The sequence below is a fragment of the Esox lucius genome, chromosome 7 (genome assembly GCF_011004845.1).
Source record: "Esox lucius isolate fEsoLuc1 chromosome 7, fEsoLuc1.pri, whole genome shotgun sequence".
Lineage (NCBI taxonomy): Eukaryota > Metazoa > Chordata > Actinopteri > Esociformes > Esocidae > Esox > Esox lucius.
The window spans coordinates 19,118,466-19,141,746 of record NC_047575.1 but is presented as its reverse complement, the minus strand read 5'-3'; the positions used below and the strand labels follow the sequence as shown (position 1 = coordinate 19,141,746).

Sequence of the window (23,281 nt, the reverse complement as noted above, 5' to 3'; positions counted from 1 at the left end):
CCAGAATTCTTACTGGTTGGTAGGTGATCAAATACTTCAATAAAATGCAAATGAATTATTAAAAAATCATACAATGTGATTTTCTGGATTTGTGTTTTAGATTCCATCTCTCACAGTTGAAGTGTACCTATAAAAAAATTACAGACTTCTACATGCTTTGTAAGAAGGAAGACCAGAAAAATCCACAGTGTATCAAATACTTGTTCTCCCCACTGTATATTTAAAAGGCATTGAAATAGTCTTTCATAATACTCACTCGCCCCCTTTCAATTGGTTCCTCAACACCCGCTCCCTCTTTTAATTGGTTCCCTCGATGCCTGGATGCTTATGTTTCTATATGCTCCTTGCTCCTTCCTCGTCCTATGGGTTGCAGGAGAAGCCATTTATTCTACAGAATCCAACATTTCTTTATATCTAAGACCCTGTAGCCTCTCACTAAAAAATGTGCTGGCTAAATCTTTGCTACTATCTAAAACTTACTATTTAATTCCCTTAAAATGCCATTCAACACACTAAACATTCTGAACTAGATTTTTGTTATTTCACACATGGTGATATTTCACTATAGTCACTGTGGCAACTCATCCATTTGTCAATACATTAATGTTAACTTAATGCAGAAGAGTAGAGAATGAGCTAACTTGATGATGATTTTCACAGCCAGAGAAAGGCCTCTTCACTGAGACACGTTTCAACACTGGATGTGACAGAGGGTTGTGATGTAATGTTTCGGAATGGAATGGAATAGCTTTCACAGTTATTATCTCTGGAGTTTCTCTCTCAGGCATGGTTGGGTGAGGAGATGTTCACAGCCACAGTAGCTACTGTAATTGACTAGCCTTATGGTCATTCATCAGCACTACTGAGTATGTGGTAATTTTTCCCTTCTGTCGTGTGTCAGGTGGGCTGGCAGCTGAAGAACCTGGTGAATGCCCTTCGAGAAGACCCCAACGGTGTAATCCTCACCCTGAAGAAAAGACCTCAGAACACTCTCACGTCTGCCCCTGCCCTGCTCAAGAATGTAAGATGGAAACCCCTTGCACTACAAGTAAGTATATCCTGATATGATATTGATAATAGGGTTCCCATAGGTTGTATATCCTGATATAATATTGATAATAGGGTTCCCATAGGTTGTATATCCTGATATAATATTGATAATAGGGTTCCCATGGGTTGTATAACCTGAAATTATATTAATAAAAGGGATCCCATAGATTGTATATCCTGATATGATATTGATAACAGGGTTCCCATAGGTTGTATATCCTCATATGATATTGATAACAGGGTTCCCATAGGTTGTATATCCTGATATGATATTGATAATAGAGTTCCCATAGGTTGTATATCCTGATATGATATTGATAATAGAGTTCCCATAGGTTGTATATCCTGATATGATATTGATAATAGAGTTCCCATAGGTTGTATATCCTGATATGATATTGATAATAGGGTTCCCATAGGTTGTATATCCTGATATGATATTGATTATAGGGTTCCCACAGGTTGTATATCTGGTATATATGAACGGCATTCTTATCAACGGTTCAGTTGGATACTGTGTAGTTTCAGCTATTAGGCATATTGTGGCATAAAGTGAATATGATTGGACTATGATATATAACTAATGCCTAGTACGTATAATAGTAGGTATATGAAAAGACTGATTTATTGATCATTTGGAAAGGATACTAGGATAACCTAACAATGTAAAAGCCTATTTGGTGTCTCCAGGTTGAATGGTTCAAGAATTACTGTTGGTGAATTGTTTTATGGACAATTCTTCACCATTCAATAATATGATGTAGACATTTTAAAAAGCGAACTTGTTGCAAGCAATTGGCTATGACAAATTACAAGATGACACGTTACATGAACACACCTTGAATACTAATATTACAATACTTTTATTGAACAGTGTAAATAACAATGGAGTCAGCACATCATTTTAGAGCTACAGAGCTGCGAAGAAGTATTTGTCCACTTCAAAGTTTTCTGTTTCTTGAGTATTTTTGAATGTTTAGCACTCTTTAACCAAAACCTAATCTTAAATAAATGTATTTAATAAAGTTTTGCAACACACAATGCTTCATTGTGAAAACATGACTAGCTTCATTAGCGTACTTTATACTTCCACTTGAAGCTTGGTGCATGGATACCATTTGTGCATGGATGCCATTTGTGCATGGACTGCATAACAAATTTGACAGGGGATTTCTAGCAGTCTGTGCACATGATTTACTTTCTAGCTTTCTTTCGTTTCAAGTTTGCATACTGTGATTAATCAGAAGGATATTATTACAGCTCTCTCCAGTCTCTCTGCCTCTTCTCCCCTCCTTTTTATCCGAAGTAGAAGATTAAAAGTATGCGAGCACACCATGTTTGACTGTGTGAGACAAGTAGTTCAATGCACCATCCACCAAGGTCCACTGGGGCTTTTACACTCAATAACAGGTAATGTGCACTGACTGCAACTTAACAAAGCCTATGGAGAAGCCTTTTACATGGAGGTAAAACATTTTGTAACACTTTTCCATGTAAGACTGTGTGAACTCTGCGACATTTGTAGGTTTTTGTGCATCAACCGCTAATTTCAAGTCCTGCTGTAATATGTCAATGAGGTTTACTGTAAGTCTGGTCAAAAGACTATGCCATTTTGGATTTTATGCAATTATTAGATTTCATAAAGCATGAAGGGAAGGGCAGGTCAAGATGTTAGCCCAACCTGCGGAATTAACACAATAATGGTGAATGTCAACAGAACATGCTACATACCGCGCCCTCCAGAATTATTGGCACCCCAGGTAATTATAAACAAAAAGGGTGAAATAATTCAATTGTTTTTTATCAGCTTGATTTTTCACTTAAGAACTAATTAATCTAACCTTTACATAAGTGAAAATTGTTCAAAGAAAAAAAATTGAAATAACTATAATATTCAACAACATGTGTGATACAATTACAGGCACCACCATATTATAATTAATTGAGGTATATTCTGATTAATATTTTACATTTCTTTGGAAACTCTTTAGTGGTCATCCCTGATATCCTGTTTTACTGGGGTATATATATGAGGTGACATTCCGGCTAAACTCCCGTAGTGATCCATCAACATGGGAAATGCCAGACAACACAAATTAAATGAAATAAAAGGTCAAATTGGGCAATGGCTATAAAAAGAGAGCTTTCACAGCTGAAAATACCCATCTTCACTATTAGGACAAGAAATGTAAAACAACTGGAACTGTGATGAAACCGCCTGGATAAGGATGCACTTTGTATATGCGTATTTTGACCTCACACACACACCAAGAATGATGGTTCAAGTGGCAAAAAATCTTCAAGGACAACAGCTGGAGAATTGCAAATTTGGTTATATCTTAGGGTCAACAAGTCTCCAAAACTATGATAAGACCCTACCTCCATGCCAACAAGTTATTAGGAAAGTTTGCCCAAAGAAAGCCTCTATTGTCACCAAACCACAAAAATGAGTGTCTGGAGTATAATTGGAACCAAGCTCTTTGGTCTAATAAGACTAAAATGTAGCTTTAGCAACAATCATCAGAGGTTTGTTTGGTGCAAAAAGAGCCACGGTTATCCTAAGCCCCAGTGTGAAGAAAGGTGGTGGATCTTTCATGTTGTGGGGCTGTTTTACTTTCAAAGCCCATGGGAACCTTGTTAGGACACATGGCAATATGGACTTCATCAAGTACCAGATGAATATAGGACAAAACCTGTCTGCCTCTGTCAGGAGGCTAAAACTGGGTCATTGCTTCCACCAGGACTACGATCCAAAGTATACCTCCAAATCTACATTCACAAACCATAGAATCAAGCCTTTTCAATGGCCATCACAGTCCCCTGACCTAAATCCCATTGAAAATATGTGAGGTGAGCTGGTGAGGAGAGTCTATGAGCAAGGATCCACGACTCTGAAGGATCTGGAAATGTCTGTATGGAGACATCCCCAAATCCCTTCAGGTGTTCTTCAACCTCATCAAACCTTATAGGAGATTACTCTGTGCAGTTATCTTGGCAAAGGGAGGGTGCACAAATTATTAAATGCAAGAATGCCAGTAATTGTGCCACGCATGATTTTAAACAAAACAAGTATTTCTTGATGATGTCTATTTCTCATTGAATAACTTTCACAATTTTAAAAAAATGTAAGATCAAGCTGAGAAACAACAACATTCATTCACAGCCTCTTTCAGCAGGGACACTGTGTTTCCCCAGTGTGTCTACCATCTATATAAAAAAGAATACATGTATGCTAACTTGATATCTTATATCAAGAGATAGGTAATAATTAATCTATCTCCCTCTCTCTCGGTTGGACTGTAAGGATGAGTTTCCAGATATAAAAAAGATCAGATTTTTTAAAGAAAAACCAGATGTTCAGTTGTTCATCAAAATATTCAAACACAGACCTAAAGGTCCATAACCATAAATAGTATTGAAATACATTCTATTAATAATAGGGCTTAGAATTAGGTTATGAGGTTGGGTCTAAGGATGCTGAGGTGGAATTGGATGTGTGTTAATAGGCTGAGAAATGGGAATTAGGGCGGGGCATAGTGGAGGACTCTGACGTGGTCCACAAAATATGTCCCTTACAACGTATATGAAAAGTTGCTTACGGTTTTTCACAGTCACTAACACACTGGTTCTATGAACAATATACACCAAACCATATTGCTATATTCCAGGAGAAAAACAGTTTCCCCTGACCCGTAAGACATATTCACCTGTTTTCACACACAACTTTGTTTCATTCACTTTTTTGCTATACTCTACACACAACTCTGAGCTGGGAGTATAGCCAAACCTGAGGCGTTTCACTTTTGCATCAATTATCTTGACTTTCAGAAATTAAAATCCTTTTCCTTTTTACTAGTATCTCCCTGTGGACAAACTGAAACATAATTCATTGATAAACTAAACTCACAACCCTGATCATATGTACTAAATGCAATCACACTTAAGATCGGTCATTTGATACTATAGAAGTAGAGTTTGAAGCATTTTTCACTAATCCATATTAGCAAAAAACCATCACGGCTGAGATAATGGGTTAAAGAATTGGACCTATATACCCTTTCTCAAGATTTTATATAAAACGGGGTTCAGGATAGGCAGGACACGAGGAGCAGAGTGAGTACAAGGAAACATCCTTTTAATGTTCTTCGCAAACAAAAGAAACAAAACGAGAGCCATACCACGAACTGAGACATAACACACAAACACCAACAATGATCCACAACTGAAAGCAAAACAAGGGCAACTTAAATAGGGTCCCCAATTAGTGGCAACGCAGCACATCTGCCCAATTTGAGGCAACGCCGGGACAGGCGGGGGCTCTGCCCCCGGAGCAGGAAGGGACGCTGGGACAGGTAGAGGCTCCGCCCCCGGAGCAGGACGGGGCGCTGGAGCAGAGGGAGGCTCCGCAGCCAAAGCAGGAGCGGGGAGAGGTGTCAACGGCAGGGGCTCATCGCCCCACACCTCCAGGGGTGGCACTGATGGCTCCAGGCAGGGGACCTTGGACGGGAGGCTTGGCAGGTCTTCTCCAACATGACCTGGTCCTGATGCTGAAGGGGCTCGTCCTAGAGCCCCCACAATTTGGGTGGCAGGAGCCCCTCATCGTCCGCTAGGTGCTCCTGCTCCCATGACCACAGGTGCTTTCAACGAGCCCCCACTGATCTGGCAGCAGGCGCACCACCTCCCCTCCCTCGCATAGGAACCACACCCCCCCAAAAAAAAAAATTAATGGGGGGTTTCCTGGGCTGGCTGCTGGGCCTGTGTTTGGGAATGCTGACGTTGTTCCTGGCAGTGTCGCCGTAACAAGCACCTTACTGTTGAGGAGCTCCCCCATGGTCCAGCTCCCCCATGGCTATGTTATTTGTCATACTGGACTGGCTGATGTCAAATATGAAAGTACATGAAGGTCTGACATTTGGTGCTGAAACCATAATTATAACAATAAAAAAATTGTTTGCCTAAACTAAACACGAATGTCATCGCCTGTCCTGTTTCCACTAAAACCTCTTTTAATAGTGAAAATAACCTAACTTTCATGCTCTGCATAAATAAATTACAGATATCTCAAGTTCCCTGCCTTATGCATTTGGTTGAATTTGGAAATCATTCAATAAAGACAAAAGTATTTGGTTGTGGCCAACCATCCATCAGAAAAGCTACGGTTTGCCGGCCCCCACCTGAACCCAATTCTCAACATCACAGGACAATACCATGAGAAGCTTGGGTGTAATTCAGTTTCAGATGAAATGCCTGCAGCTCTCCAGATTTACAGTAGTGGCTGAGAAGTGTTTTATACAGTTGCCTAACATAGCAGTTATTGTACTTGATGTGTTGATCGAGAGCACAATGGTGGATGGTAGAACTGTGGGATCAGAGAACAGCAACCTTCTGTTTAGATGGGTACAAATGGATGCTGCCAGTTATCTATACAATTTAAGGGGAGAAAGGTAAGGGTGACGGCACCTTGGAAACACGTGTAATAGCAAAGCATCAGCACGTTTTTTGTTCCAAATCAAGCACTGCCCATAGTTTACAATAAAATATAATGTCTTTAACAAACTGGACTGTCTTTAAAACAAATTTGAACACATACTAAAATTGCGATTAATAGTAATTAACAACAGAAAATAATGTGGTTAATCATGTTTAATTATTTTAATTGTTTTACAGCTGGGGTATGACTTTCAATATGCACCTTGGATTACTTCCTCCTTGTTACTTCCTGCTTGTTATTGTATACCTTGATTAAGGTAAATACAATCAAGTATCCGGTATCTGGATCAGGAGCAAATGTTGTTACTGATACTGCTCCACCTACCTCTGTTACCAAAACCTAATCTCTCGAATTAAAGAGGTGCATCACAATATGTACATCATGCATAAAATCTTTTCAACTCAATAGTTATGTGCAGCTTCACATGATCATTACTTAATACAAGCGTTGTGAATTTGAAATGAGTTGTGCTCATGCTATTTTTAAATCGACATAGCCCATTTGCCACATGCATCGTTTTCATTATGATATGTTAATTTAACCATTTTTACAATGTCTGAGTTATGTTGAATTTTGTAAATGTATGCAAATTAAATAGTTTATAAAAAATTGAAAAATTATAAGTCTTGTAGTTTACTTGGCCATGAAGCATTACCATAATAAATAGCAACCACTGCATTACGGTGGTCCTAGTTTAAAAACATGTAAATGTATGCACATTTGAAATACTTATAATTCAAATAGTATACATAGATTCAAATCCTTTGACAAGCAATATAAGTCGGGCCAGTGTTGATAGCTTAATTGCACTGTTAGGCAACTGTATAAAACACATAATCCATCTGCGCTGCTCCTGGGTGTGCAGGCGTTTGATCTAGCCCTGAATACGACAAAGATTCTCAAGGTCTTGTCCGGATGCTGATGTTTAAGCTTGGACTGGGGCTTGGGCGGAGGCCCGCTATCTATGATTATTTCATAGGCTACTGGCCAACCTGCTTCTGAAATTGTATTTCACACCATGTCCTTGGGGAACTACCGACTCAAACTGGCCCACTCATGGAGGTGATGCACAGACAGTGGGACTCTCAGTTGTGTTCAACCTCCTCATGTCCTTTTTGGGACCTGTTAGAAGAGAGGGTCAGAGGACAGGGACCTCTGGCTTTCTTGTTCATTGGGTTTTTGGAAGGATGGGGACTAGAGATGCAAGGAAACAATTCCACAGTTTGGAACAGTTCGTCCTAACCTTGAAGTCTACTGGCATGCGTAGCCTGGAAGGATAACATGAATGCCCACTCAAGCGCTAGTTAAAAAATAAAATAAACGTTAAGTTGCTTGCATGTTTTTACGTTGTGTGGTTATTGCTTGAAATGTTTAAGCTGCAGAGTGGGATAAGTACATTAAATAATAATATGAATATGTGAAAAGTATGTGTATTGCTTTGAAAGCACACCAGTTATCAGGGACTAAGCACTTGTAACTCATACCTAGTTACCCTGGAATTGAGTTCTAATGGATTATGTGGAGTGTCAGTGAACAGAGATAGTGCTGCTCATTGTGGATGGAGTACAGTACAGTATGGGGGAAACAGGGGCTGCCTGAGCAGGAGGAACAAAGAAAGGATGAGGGTGGGGGGGGGGGGGGTTTACATCATAACTGCCTGGATGGGTTTTTTTCAGTAGCCCTGGACTGCGTGAGAGTTATTTTTAGCTCTGTACTTGGCTCACTCATTTTCATGCTGCATGGGTTGCCTTGATGACACCCAGGACTGTTTCAGTGGTTACAATTCTTTGGCATCTGCAGTGAAATCTGTTAATGTGTTCAGGTAATTAGCACATCATCGTCCTATTTAAACATGCAAAGCCAGAATGGATGTTCTTGTGAGTAATGGGTTTGCGGATACACTGCGGTAATATCTGGGAAATAATTGTGTATGTGGTTGTATAGAACCAAAATAATTGTACTGCTTCCATGGAGGGTATTGTTAGGAGGTTAGGAGGTTAAACTTACAAATAAACACAACTGGTTACCAGTCCGTCCCAAACAGTCAAATTCATAAATTGGTATCTAAGTTCTGATGGTGTTGAGGCAGCACAAGTGTTAAACACACATTCATTTTTAAATGAACTGTACCTGTCTTAAATCAGCTTGGTGTGCAAAGGAGGAGTGGAAATACTGATGATGTGTATTTTGGGCTAGATGGGTCATATGTTGTGTATTTGTGCAGAATCGGTATTATTCATCAGTTAGCCGTGAAATATTGGAAAACATAGTTTGACTCTTTTAAAACCAGTAGCCCAAACTCCTAGAATACCCTTTAATTATTCATTTGAAATTCTAAATAAATTCTCACAAGCCAAACCCTTTATTGGTGCTCATGCTTGACTTGAGTACTTGGCAAAAGCATTGTGCATCCTTTATTGAGGGGCGTATACTTGTAGGATTTTCTAGCTGTGAAATCCACAGGCACCAAAAGCATATTATTAAAAGCACATTATATGGGCAGTGTGTGCCACACCTGGAAATGTAACAGTTACACTGACAAAAGGAATCCCATAAACAACTGCTAAAACCAGCTTTTGCTTAGTCTTAAATATCTCTATCAGCATGTCTAAAATTATCCCTTTGGATAATTTTTTACAGTACACACCTTGAAAGTGAATGAATAATCCCTGGTCAACGGTTTGAGAATAACAAAGCAGTGGCAATAACAGGCTGAAATTGTCACAGAATGTTAGACACAGCTTGGCCTTAATGGAAGTTGAAAATAGAGCCCTTAACAGTTTTATATTTAAATTCCATAATTTTTACTTTACTTGAAGTAATGTATTAATTATGAAGTACATACAATTTATTCTATTTCTACTTTCTTGTAGAGTGGTATTTATTATTGATGACATAAATCCTGGAAAAGCAGTGAGCTGTAGTTGTTCTGTAGCCTTGGCCATACCAAGGTGTTCTTACTCAAAGGTCACTTATCTTAGTAGGAAGGGATTGGGGTCTAATGTCTTTCAGCTGAATATGTATTTGATTTGGTGTCTTCACAATCCCCAGTGTGCCATTATTGGTTGTTTTATCAGTTTTTAAATCAGATATTTTTGCTAGCCTGAGTAACCTGGAATAGTACTATTACAAGTATTATGTGTCTCCCAGCCTCCATTCTGGACTTGGGAGGTGTGAAGAGACATCTAGAGTAGAGTTTTTCAAACCCAGGACTGCACATTGTCCCCAGTCCATGGTATATCCTTCATGAAATAGTCCATGTTGGTCCATGGCATATCCTTCATGAAATAGTCCATGTTGGTCTATGGCATATCCTTCATGAAATCGTCTATGTTGGTCCATGGCATATCTTTCATGAAAAAGTCCATGTTGGTCCATGGCATATCCTTCATGAAATTTTCAATTTTGGTCCATATACATAAATACATACATCTTCTTTTGCTTCATCCGGGGCCAGGTCGTGGGGGCAGCAGTCTAAGCAGAGATGCCCACACTTCCCACTCCCCAGACACTTCCTCCAGCACTTCCAGGGGCACACCGAGGCGTTCCCAGGCCAGCCGGGAGACATAGTCCCTCCAGCGTGCCCTAGGTCTTCCCCGGGGTCTCCTCCCGGTGGGACGGGACCGGAACACCTTCCCAGGAAGGTGTTCCGGAGGCATCCGAAACAGATGCCCAAGCCACCTCAGCTGACCCCTCTCGATGTGGAGGAGCAGCAGCTCTACTCTGAGCACCTCCCGGGTGACCGAGCTTCTCACCCTATCTCTAAGGGATCGCCCAGCCACCCTGCGGAGAAAGCTCATTTCGGCCGCCTGTATCCGGGATCTTGTCCTTTCGGTCATGACCCAAAGCTCATGACCATAGGTGAGAGTAGGAACTCCGGCCCCTGGCTGCGCCTAGAAATTCTGTCCATAAAAATTACGAACAGAACCGTCGACAAAGGGCAGCCCTGCCGGAGTCCAACATGCACTGGGAACAAGTCTGACTTACAGCCGGCAATGCGGACCAAGCTCCTGCTTCAGTCGTACAGGGACCTGACAGCCCTTAGCAAAGGACCCAGGACCATATTCCCGAATCACCCTCCACAGGATGCCGCGAGGGACACAGTCGAATGCCTTCTCCAAATCCACAAAACACATGTGGACTGGTTGGGCAAACTCCCATGAACCCTCCAGCACCCCGTAGAGGGTATAGAGCTGGTCCAGTGTTCCACGGCCCGGACGAAAACCACACTGTTCCTCCTGAATCCGAGGTTCTACTATCGGCCGTATTATCGGCCATATGCATATCCTTCATGAAAAAGTCTATGTTGGTCCATATGCTTATCTTACACAACATAGTCCATGTTGGTCCATGGCATATTCTTCATGAAATAGTCCATGTTGGTGCATGGCATATCCTTCATGAAATAGTCCAATTGATTGCATTGATGCTTCATTTATAGAACAAGAGCAATGCAACTAGCCATGGGCGATTTCCGCTATTTAGAGGTTGGCACATGCAGAGTGCTTTCTTTTTCATAGCTACAAATTAGACTCTGGCTTGGGAATGGTTTAAATGTTAGCTAATATACCCCTTAAGTGTGATGCTTCAAATAGGAACATGTGTATGTCTTCTGTTTCCGTATGTCACGATCACAAGCTCTGCAGGACACTTTAAAAGGGAGTGTGGCAATATTACAGTTGAAAGCAAAGCGGGCACTCTTATAATCTACACTCAATTATGACTTTATGATATTTACTGATCTTTCCAAGAACGACCCAATACCATTTCAATTTGTTCTACCTATTTAATAAGAAATGTGTGTGTCATTAAGTTATGTTTATTAAGAATTATGGAGGTAACATAAAGGCCAAATGCACATCCTTGTTTCCAATAGCCCCAATGTGTTTTTAAATAGAAAATGGAATTGCTGACCGTGTTATGACTATGTCAAAACTATAACATGTATTAGGATAGTAGAAGTCATAGACAAACTGTAATGAAATTATGACCAATATTTTTTATGCAAGTGGTTTCTGGAGGAAAACTCTTGCTGTGTCACTGGACCCTGCCGCAAAACCAATTCATAATCTCTGTTCTAGAGGCTTGTGTTATGTGATATTGGAGTGTCCTAGCTGGGTGTTAAAAGCTTGGTCATAAGAGTGATATTGAAGTGTCCTAGATGGGTGTTAACAGCTTGGTCATAAGAGTTATATTGAAGTGTCCTAGCTGGGTGTTAACAGCTTGGTCATAAGAGTGATATTGAAGTGTCCTAGCTGGGTGTTAACAGCTTGGTCATAAGAGTGATATTGAAGTCTCCTAGCTGGGTGTTAACAGCTTGGTCATTAGAGTGATATTGAAGTGTCCTAGCTGGGTGTTAGCAGCTTGGTCATAAGTGTGATATTGAAGTGTCCTAGCTGGGTGTTAACAGCTTGGTCATAAGAGTGATATTGAAGTGTCCTAGCTGGGTGTTAACAGCTTGGTCATAAGAGTGATATTGAAGTGTCCTAGCTGGGTGTTAACAGCTTGGTCATAAGAGTGATATTGAAGTGTCCTAGCTGGGTGTTAACAGCTTGGCCATAAGAGTGATATTGAAGTGTCCTAGCTGGGTGTTAACAGCTTGATCATAAGAGTGATATTGAAGTGTCCTAACTGGGTGTTAACAGCTTGGTCATAAGAGTGATATTGAAGTGTCCTAGCTGGGTGTTAATAGCTTGGTCACAAGAGTGATATTGAAGTGTCCTAGCTGGGTGTTAACAGCTTGGTCATAAAAGTACCAAGTTTTTGCAGACCTGCAAATCAACCAATGCGTCGGTCCCGCACACTGTCCATATCACTTGTCCACATCAAAAATAGATTTATGAAGTCCTCAATACAGTGTGCGGGAGCTTTTTGTTATCCGCTTGGTACCTTCATCGTATCAATACCTATTACAAAGATGATTGCTGTTGACATAATGCCCTGCGCATGAAATCTGAGGGCTCCAAATGCTGCTGTGTTCTGTGTGAACTGCAGTTTGCATGTATCCTTCTTTGCAGTACTTGATGATATACTCACTGGGTTGTAGTCAGGGTGTGATAAAACTGGGGTCTGTTATCGGTCAAATGGTTTAGTCATTACAGTAGGTTAAACTTACTAGTGTATCTGCCGGGGAGAGGTGGCTCATCCTCACCACACTTGACCCAAATTGACATTAATGATGTATAGTCGTGATCATAGAATCCCTTGTTGCTAGGGTTTCTGTTGCTATCCCCTCCATAGTTGCCAACAAACCTCTCTCAAGAATTTCTCGGTTGCTATGGAAGAGATTGCTGTTGCTAATACGAGCCACTTCACATCCTCACTCCCTGTCTCATGGCCTTCAGTCAACGAAGAGTCCTATCCTTTTTCAATACCATGTCTAGTGTATGCCCCTGGGTTAGCTGACTAGGACACAAACTCACAGTATTTTACCACTATTCTTTAGTAACTCAAACATGGCTATTCTGCTGGAGTTGACCTCTGAATCATGACATAAGATCAGAGCTGCCCAACCCTGTTCTTAAAGATCTACAATCCCGTAGGTTCTCTCTAGAACCCCAGTTGTGACTTACCTGATGTAGCTTTTCCTCCATCTAATTATTAGAATCAGGTGTGCACAATTAGGGTTGGAGAGAAGGACTGTACCTCTCCAGGCACAGGGACTGGCATTAGAAGCTATGAATTGACAAGGATTACATTTAGTAAGTACTGTAGATTGCCTTCTACATGACTCCCATCTTGTCCCCACAGCCCACCCCCACCAGTCCCAACAGTGACTCCAACACTCCGCCCAACAGCATGGGGACCATGGGGATGTCCTCTACACTGGACAGTGGCCATGATGTCTTCATCCTGTCTCCGGTGTCTGGCCTCTATGGACACAGGTGAACCTAGAAATCCCCCAGATCTGAAGCTGCTTTTTACTTCTCTGTTTAGTCGTGTGGAATCGGCCTGATCTTTTCCATCCCTTACTTGTCAATCACAGAGACGAGATAGGCATAATGTCCTGCGATGACATCAGTAAGTACAGCCTGGAGAAGATGGGTATGAAGGGCTCGGACTCCCCTAGCTTCTACCTGGACCACGATGGGGGCAAGTACTTCACGTTGGTGGAGGAAGACTGCCTGGCACTGGGGCAGGAGTATGAGACTAGGGGCCGCTCCACAGGGGTCAGAAGGAGGGACCGGACACCAACACATGGTGAGTCGCGGAACATTGCAGCACTACCGCACAACCACCATGTTCGCCCCGGGCAGGAATGTTACTGTAATGTTAGAAGAGGATTAAAGGGTTGAATTCCAAACGAGGCCGGTAGCTCACCTCTCCTTCCTCACTTTAATCTCATTATCATAGTGTATCCAGCTGTGAAAGGCATGTGGACAATCTACAGTAAAGCCTGATGGCAATTCCAGTGTCCAGTAGAAACGATTACCATGCACCCATATTCATGTTTCACAGAAACCACTCCCTCTCGCAGCACGGCACCACCCCTCCCCCCACACATTCAGACATCCCCCTTCGCTGTCATGCCCCCTCATCATCATCGCCATCAGCACTGCAGCAGTAGGACGGCCGGCAGCATCTGGATGACGTCACTTGAGATCAGCCTCACTGTTCTACAGGCCACCTCTGTCTGCCCTTTACATGAGCCCATTCCCATTACAGCACGGGATGACTCTTTAGTAAGTGACCCTGCCAACACCGAGAAAAGGAAATTAGATCTTTGCCAGCACACGACAACGTACAGTATTCTATTGGTCCAGCTGACAGAGTGATGGCAATGCATTGTTTCGGCCCCCTACTGGGTGTTGAGGCTCTGTTGAGACTCTGTTGAGGCTCTGTTAGCCGTGTATTGTACAGTGTGTAGTGGTGCAGAGATAAATCCCTTTGGCTCTGCCAGACGGAGTGTTTTTCGTGTTAACAGCCTGCCAGGGAAGTGACGGTGGATTGCTTCCAAGCCCATAATGGCTTCAAGCAGTGTATGCTGCGCTCCTCCTGATGCGTGTAGGTGCCCGGTACCAGGGTCCCATCACAGTCTGTCTCAGGCTCACACAGTCACACACGTGCAACAGGCGTTCTGTTTTTATCCCCTCACTCTGAAAAGTGCTTCTTCTCAACTGGATTGCCATGCTGTGACCTCCTCCTTTTCTAGCTCTTACTGTCCTGTCCTACATACATTCACCCAGCCACAGCTGCTGCTCTTGCCCCATCTCCAGCCATCACCCTCTTGGTGAGACAGGCCCCACACCTCCCTCAGCACTGAGCTCTCTCCCCACTTCTCCCTCAGCACTGAGCTCTCTCCCCACTTCTCCCTCAGCACTGAGCTCTCTCCCCACTTCTCCCTCAGCACTGAGCTCTCTCCCCACTTCTCCCTCAGCACCGAGCTCTCTCTCCACTCCTCCCTCAGCACCGAGCTCTCTCTCCACTCTTCCCTCAGCGCCAAGCTCTCTCTCCACTCCTCCCTCAGCACCGAGCTCTCTCTCCACTCTTCCCTCAGCGCCAAGCTCTCTCTCCACTCCTCCCTCAGCACCAAGCTCTCTCTCCACTCTTCCCTCAGCGCCAAGCTCTCTCTCCACTCCTCCCTCAGCGCCAAGCTCTCTCCCCACTTCTCCCTCAGCGCCGAGCTCTCTCTCCACTCACACCTCAGCTGACATGCCACTTGGACTTCTTTCCAGGTGACCTCAGGCCAGTTTCCATGCCTACGGATTACAACTGGATGGCCGAGACAAAGGAGCCAAATATGTACAAGAGAGGTAGCAGAGGTGGGTCTATGAGTTTAGGTAGTCTCCCTGACCTCCCCCCCAACCCCCAACCCCTCCCCCCGCTTCACAGCATTTGCAAAGTACAGACTCCTAATGAGGATCAATCACGTCCCCATGCCACTGTAAACTCTAAACATTTGCTTTTGTGGCCACCATTTATTAGCAAGGCTCAGCGGCCACCTGAAAAGGCACCTCTCTTTGCCATCTTTTGGCTGGATTTCAGAAGTGGACACTCTATTCAACTATTTGCCCCATCACCGATTGATTTCAAAATAGAAAGGGACTGCGGTCTAGGCTGTTCCAGCAGTCTGCCAGGATACATTCTCCTCTTTATTCCCTTTGTCTCTTCTCTATAAATAAAAGCATAAACTGACAAACAGTTTAAAAAAGAAACAGACAAAATTCATATGCAAACCACATTTTCTCCTGAACTTAACTATCCGGACAAAGTAAGACGATGTCTGTAGACAACTGGGGTTATTGCTGGAAGTAGTGCAAGGAAAAGTGTTATGTGTGGGGATGAAACTTACTGACATAGCAACTACATTAAAAGAGGAAAAATAAATATAATTCAATACCTACAGGGGCCAAGTATAAAAAGGTATAAAATATAAGCCTTTTTACTAATACTTGCTTAAGATAAATTTGAAAAAATGTATTTAAACAAATGTATATACATAGAGAATATGATTGTCCCTAGAGTCAAACCTTGAGGAACAATCAGAGATAATCCCAGAGATGTAAACAGCAGGCCTTCAGATTTGAAACACTGTCAGAACACAATGTTAGATAAATCATTTTCAAACCAGTCTACAGTCCTCTGAGAACAGTGCCTGAGAACCCTAGGTAGCTGAGTCTATGAATTAGGATGCAATGGTTGACGAAGTCAAAGGCTTTTGCCATGTCGACCATAACAACTGCACAATAGTGCTTTTTGTGTTTCCTTCCATGGGAAAGAACATTGATGTTTGATTACATAATAATGTAAAGCAACTCTCCAGTCTCTAAATAAAATGTTCACGGAAAATCCATGTAAACTTGCTCAATCATGTTGTTTTAAAAATATTTCCTCTATTAAGAAATAAATATAATGGTATACTAAGTTAATGTTCACAACGGACGGGCATTATTTTAATGCAAAACATTCCTTCCTTTTGTTTAGTATTCTAAATGTCATCAATCATGTATAATAATTGTGCACATCGTTAGGAAAAAGCCCTACTAAAAGTTGACTAGAGATTTAGAAGGGGCAGTTGAAATTGTCTGCTATTATACCTTGATACAAGTTTTGTGTTTGTTTCCCTTCATTATTATTCAGTCAGTATAATAATAGACCTATAAAACATGTGGTTTAAAAACCTTGTAATGGGTACAGTTTAGTGGTTTAGTGGTGACACTCCTGGCTCTATGCACTTTTAACCTGCACTGTATAAAGATGAAATTATCACAAGAAACTCATGCAAACTAAGCTAAAGATAAACATGTTTAGGCGATACGTCAGTTTGAATCTCATCTTTGTGTTGTATGTGGTGGAATCCATTGTTGTTTTGGGTTGTGAGACTATGTATAGCAGTTTCTGTAAGTGGCTATAGCTGTGTCTTATTTCTATGAAATGGGTTGTAAATAGCAACTATCTGCCTTCCTCTGCTCTAAAACCGCACACAGTTGTGGCCTCCCCGCATTGATGGGAGGTCACGTGAGAGGTTGGTTGCTGTGGAAACATTCAGGTCTGTGAGATAGAAGAGGTTAATGAAGCTATGAAGTAAAGCTATGGAAACAACCTCTGCTCACATTTTGACTCAACTGCAGACCGCAAGTATCTAACCAGAGATTATCAGAATGTTTATTTTCCTTTCAAACGATGCTTCATAACCTTTTGTATGCCTCCTAATAAGGAAGTACAGCTTCTCCAGGCTCTCCAGACTTCCAGATAACAACCCCCCCCTTTCCCCTTCTCCCCTGATCCCTGCTAGACTCCGACAACTCTCTGCTACGTTACCTGAGCGACGACAAGATCCTGGTGATCCAGGAAGAGCCAGATGTGTCCCGGGAATGCAAGCGGGACACTGGGCGGCGTTCTCGCAAGAAGAGCCACAACCCCAGCAGCCCCAGCTATCCCATCAGCCCGTCGATGCTGGCCCCACCTGTCAGACTGGACTCAGGACCCTCAGAGGGCCTGCCCTTCTCACTGCCTGAGAGCAACACCGTGCCAATGTACCATGTGAGTCAGCACTACAGTCTATTGCGTGTTAATCAGCATCAATTCTGATTTTATGGCTATTAACTCACACATAGTGGCATAATAATTTGTAAATGCAGATTCCACGTATTTGTGTCATAGAGCAGAGACTTGTTTAAGGTTACAGACTTCTTCAGATCACAATCAGTGTTGGATAAGAAGTGAGTCAGAAGGCCACCACCCACACACCACCTCTTTTCCACAAACCCAGATACCTCATGGTTTCTGATCTGCATGTCTGGTCACAAATGAAAAGACAAGCCACCCTCTGACAGTGTGCTGTGATCTATGTCACTGTCTCGCTGTCTGTCTCTCTCATGTGCTAATCTGGTCTTTGCCTTACCTCAGAGAGCTGGTGACACCCTGAGAGCTGACACTGACAGGTGAGTGATCACATATTCTCCATGGGGATCAATGCGACAAGCAAACATAATGGCCAGAAAATATAGGAATTGTTTTATTCATAAATGTACCCGTACTACTTTTTTTTTGCCTAAGCTATAGAGGTTAGTGGTGCTAATTTGGTAAAATTTCCTCTGACGCTTTTCACTAACTGATGTGTACTTTATCTTCTCAATGTTTTGATGTTGGATTTTTAATAGTTTCCCACCAAATTCTGCCTACCATCACATAAATTATTCTAGTAGCAATCCTTTTACATTCAGTCTGTTTTTAAATGTATTATGTTAATTGAACTAGCCTCAAGTAAAGCATGTTTAAACATACACTGACACATCCTAATAGCTGGTTTTGTTTAAGAAAAACTGATTTGTTTCAATTGATGCTACAATCCAACCTAATTCAACACCCTACCCATACTCAGCGTTCAAGTGGTTCTCCAACCTTGTAATTCTAATATACTGTAGCACAGTGAGTCTGGCAGTATAGAAATCCTCTCAGTCATTGTAACAGTTATGAGTGCTAATAAGGTAATCATGGATAAACAACGAGCAGCACATCCCCTGAGCAGTTTCCATTGTGCTATGTTGAGCTCTACTCAGACTAGGCGAACTGATTTCCTGCCACCTGCTCTGTGGTGTTGTTTCCTTTTCTTTCACCTGCTGTAGACAGTACAGCATTTGTCCAAATATAGCTGGTTTAAGTTGAGATAATTCTCATTGGTAGAATGGCATTTATCATTTGTATACAGAGGATATTGGCAGGTTAAAGCCTCACTCAGTATTATACTTCAGCTCTACTACATGCATTACCTTGCCTTCTGCATCCACTGGTGTAGTATACATTCTACACCAGAAACCAGGTCTTTTATCCCCCACATGAGTATCAGCAATTAAGAATCAAACCACAGCAATTTGTGAGCTTAGGTGGTGCCATTGGATGCAATGCAATTTGGGCAGTGTAGCATTTTTCATTGTTTTGAACGGAAGTGTTCCCTTAGTGGCTAATGCAAACCCAGACGCCAATGACTGTTGTCTAACGGTACATTCACACTGTGCAATATTTCGGATAGCCAACGCAAACATCGCCCAGAGTGCTTCGGTTGTGGCATACTTGTGGGCGTGTCTGTGGGTGAACTAGCGCCATAACAGCAGGTAAGCTATGTATTAAGGTTTGAGCATAGCAAATTTGTATGAAGGAACAACAGCTTGTTTCAATTATTAAAATTGGAATAGAAACGTATTTAAATATATATATATATTTTTAAATATATATATCTACTTAATTAATATGCCTCATTGAAGTCATTCTTACAACCTGCAATGCCAGCTAGCAAACCAGCCCCCAATAAGGTATATCTGCAGACCACAAGTCGGGGGCGTTACTTAATATGGGGGTTCTTGAATATTAAGTTACGCCCACTGAATATTAAGTTATGCCCACTGATGTTCGCCATTGGTCAGTTTAAATGGGGTTCCTGAACATTAAGTTACGCCCACTGATATTCGCCATATGTCAGTTATGGGACATCCTGGTTTGACACACGGTTCAACGCTAGGTGTCATGTATGGGTATGACGTCATTTATGTGGAGTGTACTAATGGAGGAAGAAGAGTTAACTAACGTTACAACTTTGTCTCAGAGTCCATCTGATTTCATTCAATATCTTCTGTCAAGATATAACATTAGGTCCAATACAATTTTATTTTATTTTGTTTCAAGGTTAAAATTGTTTGATAACATTAAATATATTAATTTGAAGACTGACGTGTTTCTAAAAATAGTTTTAAATGTTTTGGTTACAGTCAAGAATGAGACACTGGTGGTTTATAAAGCTGCTGAGTGCAATTATAATACAGACATATGCATACATACACATGCACAGTCATACTCACTATGCCAGCCATGGTCAGTTTTTCTTTGAATAGCTATTGGCTGGTTATATATGATATAGTAGAGGGCCATCATTAGGAAGATGATGGTTGAGAATGCTGCTTACTGTAGTTACAATATAGTTGATCTGAGCTCTACATGTTACAAAGTGAAACAGGCCTCCCTTTTGCACCAGTTTATATAGGTTTACCATTTATGCATTTTCCATAAATTCAACATATTACACAAATGTGAACATGCTGTGTAAGGTAGATTGTGCGGTGGACCTGTGAGCAACAACTTCAATGTCAGCTAAACTGTTCTGAAGGTCCTTTGCTGTGTAGATCTGACCAGTTTTCATACAAATCATTGTAATGGTTTCTACTTCCTTTGACTTGCACTGTTCAGTTTAACAGCATTGTCCTAGGAAGTTTAAACTGATAACTGGAAGTGTTGAATTTTCTATAGCCTGTTGCAGAAAGGTGACAAGTTGAATTTGCATCATGTAGAGGTCAGGTCAGCATTTGTTTACAGAACAACTTATCATGTTGTATGGCCAGGTGAACACTTCCAAAACAATGTCCTGTTTACTCTTGCTTAACAACTGATGTTTCTTGTCTCTTTGTCTCATCAAACTATATTGTGTTTTCTGGATCTTGTAATTTTTGTTGTGTGGATACCAACATTACCTAATAGGCATCCTCATCAACCAAAATAATTAACACAGAAGCTCAAAATGATCACTAAGTCCTCTTTTGTCTATTTCATCCAGTGTCTTCAAAACGATTAAACAAAAACATGAATGGTAGAGAGAGCTTCTTGTTCTTCCTCTAGATTTGAGGCCTCTCTGACCATCTGCACAGCACCCTGTATTTCCTCATCATTCAGGTGTCTCAGAAGAGGCCCATGTGGACATTTACCCAGGCAACAGCATCCCCCAGGTCAACAATGCATTTTGGCAACTGAAATGAAAGATCACAACAATCACATAGAAGTAGAGGTGTACAAAGTACAAAGTAAAAGTACTCAACTGGGTTTGGCTGTGTTCACCACTTTAGGGAAGTATCTAATTAAGATATAGGTAACCAGGTAAAGTGAGTTCAAAACAAACCATTGATCAATAAAATAAAAAGGAAGAGTGTAAATTATCAATTAAGGTCTTTGGTTTGTTATGAACCCTGTTTAGGTAATTTAGCTCATCCTTAGCAACTTCCCAAAACTGGTGAACACAGCCAAATGCTTTTACTTTTTACACCACTGCATATAAGATGGCCATGGCAAATTATTATTTTGTTTAAATTTCTAAATAATGACAACATAGTGTATATGAAGCTAAAAAATAAATGGATCTTGCCTGCTTGCATATAGTGACAGGTGCATCATGCATCTTTAGCTAGTTATAACGTACCCTAATTGACTAGAGCTGTCTAACAAGTAGCCTACCTCGTCGCTGAACTAGCTATCTTTAAACGTAGCTATAAGGGTTGTTGTGTTTTCTGTTTTCAAGCTATTCGAATCTCAGATTCAAAGAATTTAGTAGATAAGCGATCTTAGTGAACATGTTAACTATCCCTAAATATACAGTTAGAGGTTTTCATATGGAATCACTTACTGACATCTTTGTCATTGAGTGCATGCGTTCCTTCATAAACGCATGCACTCAATCAAAAACACCACACCAATGGAAACCGTCAATGGGCGTAACTTAATATTAAGGAACCCCCATATTAAGTTATGCCCCCGACTTGCGGTCTGCAGATATAGCCTCCTAAACCAGCCTGCTAGAATTAGGTAGCAACCAGTCAGCTAACATAGTTAGCTATCCAATATTGACACCAGAAGCACCAACTATCTCGGCCACCTGTCTCCACGGTGCATTTTTTTGTTTTTGTCTCTGTAGGAAAATAGTGTGAAATCGTATAGCTCAGGGAATCCCATAAATGCTACTAAAGGTTTTCAAAAAAAATCATACATATTTTTAAAAAGGACCGCAAAATCAGCCAACGAAACTTTACTATTGTGCACCTTGTCCTTCTTCTGGCGCACGAAGGGCACCTTCTCCGGTTCCTTCAGGGAGGTCAGAGCGAGCCACAGGTGCCTGACCTGCACCACAGAACTGGCCATCACCCGTCTCGCTGGCAGGGCATTGACCTGCGTGAGCTTCAAAATGGCAGCCGATGCCCTCGCCACTTACCTCACCTCTGCCGGGGACAGTGAGGTGTGACCCTCCATCATCCCAGCTACACCCGCCGCTAGCAGGCCCACGTTATTGCAGACTGCCAGCGACTGCACCAACAATGAGTACAGTTTCTCCGCCAGGCTGGCAGAGACTCTGTCCTTCACGGACGGCAGGGCCATATACGCTTGTCGCTCCGAGTACTCAAGCCCGGGACTAGGGAAGTAGCCAGGCCCTCCCAAGGTGGGAAGCCCTTACTCAGCTTCTCCAGCCTCCACTCCACCGTAGAGAAGGCGAGGAGTCACGGCCCTCCTTTACCCCCAGGGGGTAGACACACCTCCCCGTCTCAGGGACGACCTCCTCCTCATCCATCTCGAACGAGGAGTCAGAACAACTCTGTTCGGCCGAGCGGGGGGAGAACAGTTCCGGCGGTGGGCGGAGCTGGAGGGGGGAGGACGGCGCAGGCGGTGGGCGGAGCTGGAGGGGGGAGGACGGCGCAGGCGGTGCACACAGGCTCCTCAATGGTGCTGTCACGAGCGTGCTGCTGACCCAGACACACATAACAGAGCGGTTGAAGAGGGTCAAGCCATCCTTGGAGGCTGAGCTGGGTGTGTGCCTCTCTGATATAGCCACCGGGCAGGTGGCCACGAGAGGTGTAATTTGCATATTTAAATGTTCAGTGCCTGCCGTTTGGCAGAGAGGTAAACCAATATGAGCGAAGCACCTATGCGCAAAGCGTCACCAAATAGAACTGGAATCTTGCCTATTAAAAAAAGATTTCTATTGGATATTAGTTTTCAAATGGACCTCCGCTCACAGGCTTGTTAACGGCGTGCTTAGCGTGGTTTCACTATTACTTTGAACTGGATAGAATATATACCCTGAACACTTTTAGTTCCTACCTATGTTGCAGCATATCAGAAAAGAAACAAAGATGGAAGAATTGGTTTGTGTTCTGAGTGCAATAGAAATCGCAGCAGCATAGGCATGTCAAAACGAGACAGAGGACGAGAAAATGTGTTAATCTTTTGGTACAACTGGGGGGTTGAGACTGCCGGGCCACCTCTTTCCATTCAGTTTAGAATTAGCCTTTTCCCCTCACAAAAGCACTAATTATTTCTATCATCCACACTTATATTATAGCAGAAGATTGCGACAGGAGCCACATACCGCTTCAGAAAACCCATAATTCAGCGTTACCAGTCCTATTACAGTGTGTAGTCTGGTTGCAATAACAAACGATTTACCTAGAAAAAGGTTGGTTGCTTCTTGAAGACTGATATGGTTCACCA

General features: G+C 42.2%; 1 protein-coding gene across 2 annotated transcripts in view; it reads left to right on the top strand.

Annotated features, from left to right (window-relative positions):
* si:ch211-26b3.4 (connector enhancer of kinase suppressor of ras 2) overlaps window positions 1-23,281 on the top strand; it is a 69,159-nt gene that overhangs the window by 32,252 nt on the left and 13,626 nt on the right. Inside the window, exons 9-14 of one of the 2 annotated variants that reach the window (XM_020048640.2) lie at window positions 902-1,048; window positions 13,292-13,425; window positions 13,527-13,741; window positions 15,217-15,303; window positions 17,277-17,524; window positions 17,891-17,925. In XM_020048640.2, the coding sequence (XP_019904199.1) occupies window positions 902-1,048; window positions 13,292-13,425; window positions 13,527-13,741; window positions 15,217-15,303; window positions 17,277-17,524; window positions 17,891-17,925 (866 nt within the window). The remainder of the gene's footprint in view (window positions 1-901; window positions 1,049-13,291; window positions 13,426-13,526; window positions 13,742-15,216; window positions 15,304-17,276; window positions 17,525-17,890; window positions 17,926-23,281) is intronic. The other variant, XM_010898814.3, reaches the window with a different exon arrangement.